Below are 10,326 nucleotides of genomic sequence, written 5' to 3'. Positions count from 1 at the left end.
AAATTTACCTTCATTATAGGCATTGTTGACCCTTGGCTGAATGTGTCTCTGTACGTCAATGTAAGTTTACCCTCCCAAAAAATACAAAATGTATTATGCACACACACACACACACACACAGGCCTAAAAACAGACAAAGATATGAACCATACTGTGTTTATTTGCCTGTGTTCATGCTGAAAACATAGGCTAAATTATGTTGCCTGAGAATAACATACAATCACAGAAGATTTAAAAAAAAAAATAACAACAGACATTTTGTTTATGTATAGTACATACATATATAATTTGTAATATTATTGGGAACAGAGATTTCAAAATGTTATACTATCCAAGCAGTTCTGCTTTTATGATAACGGCTGAAAATGTCTCTCAATAATCAAAACTTTCTGCAAGAAAACTGCATTAGAAACAGAATATGCATATTAAAAGAAATAAACAAAAAGTGGAACAGGTTTGGTTCAATTCAAGCTTACATATGTGCTTACAAATGTGTGCACTCTGTATTAAACTGATCCGCTTTCACAGTATCAGGGTTTATGTCTGATTTTGTCTCTGATGCTGTCTGGTATTCTACACAATTGAAACTGAAGGGTGAGGGGGCATATCTTCCTCCCATTTTTTTTGACTTGATTTGCCATGCCAATATATCGCAGGAGCAGTTTTGTGGCACATTTGGCACGGTGTTTGATCGTGGCTTCACAACAATGAGGCTTCACCAGCTCCTTCGCTTTACACATATCATTCATTTGACTGTCAAGCTGCAAGAGAATAGACAGTTTTAAAGGCGAGCCAAAAAATAAATAGCATTATTGCTGAGATTACTCTTTTAGCCAATCGTTTGCGTCATAATCGACTGTTTACAGTTTATTTATTTTTATCACACACAAATATATGGAGAAAATCAACCCAAAGGCTTGCCCTTACCTCGGCCTCTATACATGCAGGTCTCTCCTGTAACACTAGAGGACAGCACCGTTCAACCGTTTCATCGACTGAGAACGGGAAACCCTTCCTGTGGGTGATAAATTAGATTTTGTGTTATTCATTCTTGAAATATTTTAAGATAAATTTTCCAATGCCAACAGTTTGCTGCATGTTGGTAAAACCAAAACTTAGCTGTCTTAGAACGAAATCAAAAACTTTATCCAATTAAATCCAGACTTTTAGTTGGAGTTGTATTTTCTTTGTCCTTGAACCAATGTTTTGTTGTGGTTAACAGTGTAATCACTAATCACACGCTGAGATTATTTTTCAGCTGTCCTTGTTTTGACCAGCATTCATGGTCACAGATGTATGAAAGGAAATAGTTAAACATAAACATAGATAATAAAAGCACAAAAACAACAGTATATCATCTCATGTATCATCTTCTGTATTAAGAAAAACAATGGGATGTTACTTAACAAAAGCTAAATGTATGTTATTTTCACAGTATAAAACACTATTTAAGTACAAAGAGAATTTCAGAGCTTATCCAGTTATTATTATTATTAAATTGATACTTTTATTTAGCAAGGCTGCATCAAATTGACCAAAGGTAATCGTAAAAAGACTCTTTTTCCCCCACAATTTTTTTTTTCTCACAAAATTATTAAGCAGCACAACTGTTTTCAACACTGATAATAAGAAGAAATATATCTTGAGCAGCAAATCTGCATATTAGAATGATTTCTGAAGGATCATGTGACACTGAAGACTGGAGTAACAGGAATAAACTGCTTTTTAAATAGTTTTTACTGTATTTTTGATCAAATAAATGCAGCCTTGGTGAACATAAAATACTTCTTTCAAAAACATTTTTCAAACAGTGTTACCGACCTCATACGCTTTGTGAAGTTTATTTGTTAAACACGTAGTTATGGGTCTTACATGCTCTTGATGGCTGTGTGTTTATCACACAAGTCATGGAGAGTTGCTGGAGTCACAGCAGTGTTGATGTCTGGATCAGTGAAGTTGTATCTCGGATCTGGAGCAGCAGATGCGAAACAGCTGTACAGCTCTTCTCCCTTCTTCTCTCCACAACACTCAAACTTTGGTCCTTTTTTTTTTTCCTCATCTTTACAAAACTTGTCCACCATCTTCTTCCACTGAAGTAGATAAAAAAAAAAAAAAAAAGAGCTCATTAATAATGTTACCAAGTTATGAGCAACAAAAATCAACTTTTTAATAAAAAAGGAATGGTTATATTTACTGCTTATAGTTCTTGATAAATACAGTTTAAAGGTAAGATACAGCGGGTTTGTTTTTTTGATGAATATATTTGTATATTAATTCCATTACACACTCACTGATATACACACTCAATATATATACATATATACATGCACATAAAATCAATGGGTTTATGGGTTACTCACAAGTTTATGGGTTACTTTTGCTCTATTTTCACTTTTTGTGAAATGAACTAAAGTCTTCTAACAATTCTCTCATATGTAGCTCCATTGTTTTTTCAGCATCAAATCTGCAAGCGATTCAATGGGCTTTTAACTGTCGAGAAATTACTTATTTAAATGTCTTGGTTCAACATAATCGTCATATGTTGATCAAAAATTGCCTTTAAATTGCACTATAAACTTTTTATTGAGTTTCATTTTGAAACTTTCAGGAGGGTGTACTCATTTTTGCAACACAACATTTGATCACTTTGATTAGAAAATCTTATTTTCCTGATTAATATTGACATGCTTCTTTGGTAATTGATCAAGCAAACATGCTGGAACATTATGTCTTCAATGAACCCTAATATGTCTTCTACATAAAGAGTAAATGCTGAATTATACTGGGTTTATATATATAACTTATCTACAATTGTTTTCATGAGTTCAAAATAGTTCATAAATTGGGAATTAAACTGCTATTTTTGAATGATTTATCTTCTTCACCTTCTTTTCAGCACAGTGTCGATCACCCTTTTTCTCTTGACAGCATTGGTTATATTCTCTCTCCAGGACATTGATGGCCTTCGACTGACGGATCAGCCAGCCATAGCCAGTGCAAGGGAGACAGTTGGTTAAGTATCGCGGTCTCATCTTGTGATGAGTGCAGATTTGTTGTATGTTGGAGGAATCGGGACGGCCAGGTGGAAAGTTGAAGTCTCGAACTTTAGGCTGCTTCCTAGGCGCTCTTGGAGAAGCCACCAATGAGCTGGATGATTAAAGACAGTGGAAGTATTAATACTTTCTATATTCATTTGCCCTTTTCCTCTGTCTCATTTGCAAACCTAAGTTTTCATGGTGGGACGAATGTGTATTTGTTGCATCACCACCACCTACAACTAGCAAACTAGTTGTAGGTGGTGGCTAATTGTCGCTGAGAATGACTCATTTCTTTTTTTAAGGGTTGAGACAAGACAGTTTTTTCTGTCCAAATTACAAAACAAACAAAAAAACTCCCATGTATTTATCTTCTTCCTTTTGTTCAAATATATTATATTATTTTATATTATAGCTTTGCTTATTTCCTCTAATTTAAGGTGTCAAAATATAATTTGGTGCAATGGCCTCATTATAACTGATACAGTATTTGACAAACTCATTGAAAATAAAATAATACGTTTGAAAATTAGTAAAAGTGTTTTTGTATTTTGCAAATTACTTGCACAACATATTAATTAATCTCATCTTAAGATAAAGAAACCTGGACCTGAAGTAAGTAGCATCATACAGTATATCGTTAAGGTTTGTAAGAAACTGATATTTGTAAATAACATTTTAATTTTGTTAAATGTGAACTTTGTGGCTCTTTCGCCACATTTGAATGTCATGTAGATTGTCTATAAAAACAACACTATTCCAATCGGTTTATAAATGAGAGCGAACTTTATGGAATTGCATTGAATTATTATTGTAAGTATTGAAATAATGTTTTTTGTATAATTTCATAAGATAACGTAAAATAGGAAAATGCTGCTTATAGCATGAAAACAAATTGTAAATTGTACATTTGTTACAAGTTTTGACCCATTAAGTGTTTTGTTGTCATTTGAAAGCAAATAAAAAAAACAATGTGCCAAATCTGTCCAGAAAGAACTGGCTATCTTTCTGTGTTTAGAAAGAAATATAAGCTATATATATATATATATACAGTGTTCCACCTTACATTTTGTCATTATAGATAGAGCAGAGGAGAAAGAATACTAGTTCTACACTAATAGAAAAAAAAGTCTATTCTCAATGTTGCATGGAATTTATAGTGTCTTTTCATCATTTGATGTGACCATGTATCATGTGGTGTAACCAATGTTGTTTCATCAGCATTTGAAGAATGACTAGTCAGGAGACAGAGGTGTAATACTGAGTATTTACTAAAATATAGTTCATTTACATAGGGTGATAGAGAAGGGAGAAAAGACGAGGAACACCTCCACTTTCTTCAGTCATCTTCCATACTCTTCACTAGGAGTTTGTGTAATACATTATCTGTGTTACATAATCTGTAACCATACTTTCCCAGTCGATATGCAAGAATATGCATGGACATTACCATATACGACCTCTAAAGGCCTTATCCCAGAAGTCTAGGGTTCCAAGTACGACTTAAACATCAAGCAATCATAGGCTATACCATGTTACATTGACCATTGTGTTATAGAGAAAGTAAGCACATAATAAAATGGAACACACCACACCAATATTCCAGTTATTTGCATAACTGGATTAAATTCTAAATAAAATGCTTCTTGTGGCATAAAATGTCATTTTTAAAAACATCATAGCTTACCAAAATCTGCCATAAAACAAATGCCAGAAATGTCTTTTAAACATCTTTCTGTAAAACTGACCCTAAACTTCAAAATAAAATAAAATACAGAAAAAAGTAATTAATAAAAATCACTGATGTACCCAGTTTGTCTAATCTTGATTGAAATCTTGATTCACTCAGGTAACATTACAATCATGTGAAAATGTATTTTGAAATGCCCTTTAAAACCCTCATCTGCCCCTTAAACCAAAAGCATTCTCTATATACTCCAGCAGAAACCTACCCTTTGCAAGCGGTGGAGTTAAATTTGAAGCCTCGGATCTTTTGAGGAGTTTTGGCATTTGAGACCTCGGAGGAGACGTGATATGAAGAATCTGACGCCTCTTTATCAAAACAGCTCCATCTGGCCTTCCCGTTCTTCTTGCAGCAGAAGTAGTGACTGGTCTTAATGGAGAATTCCTGATTACAGAAGGCAGACAGACTCTTCTTCCACTGTAGTCAGAAATAAAGAAACAGCTTTAGTATAAATACAATTAGTTACATTTACAATAACACAGAGAAAAAGAGAGAGAGCGCAACAGTTATGAGAGAATCAAACTCAAAGCTGTTTTCTTTGGTATTGGCCCATTTCATTGCTGCCAGATGTTTTAGATACGTTCTCACCAAAGACTAAACAATAAGAGGAAAACAAGGAGATACTTTATCTAAAGACACTTAATCGTACATGAGAGCACAGATAAACACTTTTAGTAGATAATAAGAGAACGAACTGAGTAACATAAGGAAAAAGACTGTAGATGCAGTAAATTAGAAAGGGAGAAGAAAATAAGTCTTTAAAGGGATAGTTCACCCAAAAATTAAAATGTCGTCATCATTTACTCATGTTGTTCCAAACCTGTATGAACACAAAAGAAGATATCTTGGTAGCCATTTACTTCCATAGTAGGGAAAAAAAATACTATGGAAGTCAATGGCTACCGTCAACTGTCTGGTTACCAATAGTCTTTAAAATATCTTATTTTGTGTTCAACGGAAGAAAGAAACTCATACAGGTTTGGTACAACATGAGGGTGAGTAAATAATGATACCAGTTTCATTTTTGGGTGAACTGTCCCTTTAATATGAATTCTGTAAGAAATGTTCTTCTCCCTCAATCTGGTGCCTCTACTTTAGTAATGTGAGGAATCTGAAAGCTGTTAAAAACAGATGTGAGTGAAAACAAACACTGTGACTCTGTGGCACTTAACATTGCTGTTTGTTTTGTTTGTTCGTGAAGGGGCGATATAGCAACATCATGCCTCGACCAATGGCAGAAGTTTGGTGCTGGATCAACGACAACGACGTTACATCTATAATCACAGTCTTGCAAACTATTCTAACTAAAACTTTGAGGGTTTAAATGTTTAAACTTAAATGTTATTTAAAGTCTGAAAGAGTTTGTTTATACCAAAATAGTCCAAAAAGACAAAAGAAATGCGTCATTAATAACTCATCCTCATGTCGTTCCAAACCCGTAAGAATTTCGTTCATCTTCAGAACAAATGAAGATATTTTTAATGAAATCTGAGAGCTTTCTCTTCCTCCATTGACAGCTACGCAACTACCACTTTGACGCTTCAAAAAGTTTCTAAAGAGATTGTAAAACTAATCCATATGAATTGAACGGTTTAGTCCAAATTTTCTAAAGAGACTCGATCGCTTTATATGATGAACAGATTGAATTTAGACTTTTAATCACATATAAACATTCATCAACACACACATCAGTTGTGGTAAACAGAAGCTCAAGCATGTTCGCTTGACCAATGAGGTTCATTCTCGTGTTACGCAGCATGTTTGAGCTTCTGCAAGAACCAATGAGGTTCATTCTCGTGTTACACAGCACGTTTGAGCTTCTGCAAGAACCAATGAGGTTCATTCTCGTGTTACGCGGCACGTTTGAGCTTCTGCAAGAACCAATGAGCTTCTCAGATCAGTCTCTTCAGAAAATTTGGACTATAATACCACTCAATTCATACGGATTAGTTTTACGATCTCTTTATGAACGTTTTGAAGCGTCAAAGTGGTAGTTGCGTAGACTGTCAATGGAGGAACAGAAATTGGTCAGATTTCTTTAAAAAGATCTTCATTTGCTATTATGCGCAGCAGAGTGAACAACACTTGGCCGTACTGGCGGCTTTCTGCTGCTTGCAAACACACTCTTTTTAGGAGACAGCGGATTGCTAGCCATTTACTTGGCACTCTGATTGCCCTCACTCTGCACGATTACTCATTCTCGCTCGTATCCAAGGTAAATCATCATCTCTGTCATCCCTGACATGTGTTTTGTTGAACTAGTGACGTCGCCAAAAGCTAAAATGCATGCACATGTTGTTTTACTTCCTGAACAAGTGCGCACCCAAGTTCCAGTGCAACAGAACTCAGACCAACGCCTACAAGTAATCGCGGGTTCGGTATCCCGGTGCGCTTCCGGGTCTGCGTGACCAACTTTTCATGCAAACCGTTCCCCATTTCCAACTAAACTATAGTGTTAAAGCACCCTTATTGTCTCAGTGCCTTTATTGACAGCTACAGGAAACATTAGAAGGTAAAATAATGTTGAGTCTCTCACCGCTTGTTCAGCACAACAGATTTTCTCTTCCTGTGATCCATTAATGCCACAGCAGACGCTGTACCAGGACTGAAGTTGATTGACAGCTTCAGCCTGTCGAACCGCATAGCCAAAGCCACTTGAAGGAAACGTGTCCATTTGGTACCTGACTGGAGCTTTACTAAACTGACAGATATCTTTCAGGTTGAATGCATTTGGAAAGGATGGGGGGAAATCAACCTTTGGTCCATCCAAGGGACCCATGGAGCGAGGGCGAAACACATGGCGACCTGAAGAAGCAGATGAAAGATTTTGACAGGCAAAACACATAACATTTTGCTATTCAACAAGAGCTATATTGATCCAGTTTAGAGCTTCTTTAAAATTAAACACTGTTGAACAGCACTTTACATAAACATGCTCAACTTAAGACCTCTTGTATTTCTTCTGACACATTGGTGAACTGAATCTCAGCTCCTAAAACGAAACACATAATAAGTTTGCATGCAACTGTACCTGTTGGGACATTCTCAGGGTGAAAGTTGGTGGCTTCTCTATGGGTCACGTCTAAAGAGTCTGTGGCTAAATGAAAGGATGTGGAAAACACCATAAAGTACAAATTAATCGACTTTCCATTCAAGAAAATGGAAATAGGCCAGCAATCACTCACCCATCATTTTGGAAAGGTCAGGGATGATCGGTCTCTGCAGCATCAAAAAGTCCAGTTCTAAAATAAGAAACAGAACACGTGTTTTTGAAATTGATAAAGGACTCAATATTGAAATTAAACATAACCATGAGAAAAACAAACCAATCGATCGACAAAATGGCAAGTTAATCACTGATCATGGCCTTACCCTCAGGGGAAAGCGGCAACTCACTGTGAAGGCCATCTGCGAACAAACGGGAAAATAAATAATAATCAGGTCAGGCTACTGACACAACCATGGCTAATCATTAGTGAATAAAAAAACATTGGGGAATATCTATGAAAAATCTGACAGTTGTGCATTTTGATTTAACGAAAGACATTTTATAAAACAGTTATTTACGGTCTTCAAATTTGATTGGACAAGCGCTAGGACATTTCTCTGCTTGTAACACAGACTTAAACAAGGAGGAGACGGCAAAATCATCTATGCATTGATCTATATGTATTAAAGGTGCAGGCACATTGACGAAAATTTGCTGGGCCAAAAGTCCATTGTCTATTATTAGTAGTGTACCAATGTAAGAACAGTGACGTGTTAACACAGAAATCATTAAGTGTGAAGCAGCGCTGCGCAGACTCATCTTTGCAGAACATCGATGTGACCGCCCCGCACCTTAACAGACCAGCTTTCAATCTGTGCATTGTGATTGTGACGCGAAAAGTTTGACTCTTTGGCTTTTTTGGAACTAAATGTACAAACCAATTGGGCAATTTTAGCCTGTTTGGTAAGTTACTGAATATTAATTACCATGAGTCATGGTAATTAATATTCAGTAACTTGAGTTAATTACTTCTATAATTAACTGTGATATTGCTCTTTACAGTTGTATAAAACAATAATATACAATCATTGCTAAACTATATACCACAACAGGTTCTACGGTACCATTAGGTATTAATATGTGCACTTTTGGTACAAAAGTACCACCCCAGTGGCAGCTTTTGAATCTTATATGGTGGTCTAAAGTCAAAAATATCATCCAAACAGACCTTCATCAAACAAAATATCAGTAACTTCCCTTTGGACCGGCAGGGTAGGGTCTGGAAAAGTAGGACACATTGGTATTAGACATAAAAAAAAAGAAAGAAAACTTGCACAAGAACCAACATCTGCACGCATCATGCAGGCTACATGTTATATAACGCTGGAATCCATGGAACATACCTGGTCAAAAACAAACATAAACAACTAAATGTTTACTATCGTGAACGCACCACGCATTCATATTCCTTCTCTTAAATCATGGTCATATTATATAGGCTAGCTAATATGCAAGAGTGAACAATGTCTAAGCTTTATATTAAGTGCTAACGACATAAAAACACTAGCGTGACGCAGGCCTAAAAAGTTACATTTACCTTCCGATGCTTCGCACAGAAGAGCAAGTAAAAGCGTCAAATAAAGTCCCACGCCGCGTGAAGAGCTCATGTTTGGTGAAGTCGTGAATCCCGCTGCGCTGACTCTGTGTTGTCCCGTTCCGCTCCTGCGCTTTTAAAGGCAAACTTCCTTACAGGAGCCAAGACGAGTCAAGGTCAGGAGGAGGCGGAGGAGGAGGATCATCTTCTGCTTTCGCTGACTTGCTGACACACTTCAGCTGCCTTCACATAAGTTCGTCAGTGGTAGCTTACGTGCCCGTCTCTACCAGCCTTACCCAGAAAAATAAATCACACGATGACGGGAGGGATGCCATTGTTTACCGTCATAACACTCATGTCCTATCCATGTAATTTCCTTTCCCAAAATCTGAAAATGTGCTAACTCTTCTGCATCATAGGCGCCTATATATATATATATAAATATATATATATATATATATATATATATATATATATATATATATATATATATATATAGGCTATATGTAATATGTATGTATGTATATGTCCTATGGATATTGTGTTAACTAACTTGTTTCTCCAGCAGCTTTAGAAAAAAAAAGTAAACATAATGGAATTTTATTGTTTGAATAACAGAATTGGCCAAAAGTATTTACATTTTTTTTTTTATGTAGGTTAGCTGTTTTAAACAGAATTCAAAACTATAGAAAACACATCTGTTTAACTGGACTTTTGACTCGTCCTTGAGAATAAATATTCAGGCAGGGAAGGAGTTAAGAGCAGTGAAGTTAACAGTGTTTTTATCAACTTGTGATTCTTCCAAACATGAAGCAAAGTAAACAACAGCGCTCTTCAGCTCCCTTTGGAGGTCACCTGGACCTTTTCACATCTGCCACAGCTTGTCTGATCTCCTCTCTCCAACAAGTTCTGGAGTCGGCTTTTTAACCTCTCTCCCCGATCTACTGCTGTTACTCACTATAAC

General features: G+C 36.1%; 1 protein-coding gene across 2 annotated transcripts; it reads right to left on the bottom strand.

Moving 5' to 3' along the window:
• Positions 1–140: 140 nt before the first annotated feature.
• Positions 141–9,745, bottom strand: ecm1b (extracellular matrix protein 1b). 2 transcript variants are annotated; one of them, XM_079893814.1, is made up of 11 exons: positions 9,366–9,745; positions 8,997–9,047; positions 8,152–8,187; positions 7,965–8,021; positions 7,811–7,876; positions 7,316–7,584; positions 4,988–5,196; positions 2,886–3,147; positions 1,873–2,090; positions 928–1,015; positions 141–761 (listed from the first exon to the last, which is right to left on the bottom strand). In XM_079893814.1, exons 1-11 carry the CDS (start codon positions 9,433–9,435, stop codon positions 531–533), a joined length of 1,557 nt encoding a protein of 518 aa, XP_079749940.1. In that variant the 5' UTR covers positions 9,436–9,745; the 3' UTR covers positions 141–530. The 2 variants fall into 2 exon arrangements, with proteins under 2 accessions (XP_079749940.1, XP_079749941.1); XM_079893815.1 differs by lacking the exon at positions 8,997–9,047 and having other exon boundaries at positions 9,366–9,732.
• Positions 9,746–10,326: the final 581 nt, after the last annotated feature.

The sequence above is a fragment of the Squalius cephalus genome (genome assembly GCF_949319135.1).
Source record: "Squalius cephalus genome assembly, chromosome: 15".
NCBI lineage: Eukaryota > Metazoa > Chordata > Actinopteri > Cypriniformes > Leuciscidae > Squalius > Squalius cephalus.
The sequence above is the reverse complement of the archived record's forward strand: the minus strand, read 5'-3'. Positions and strand labels throughout refer to the sequence as shown.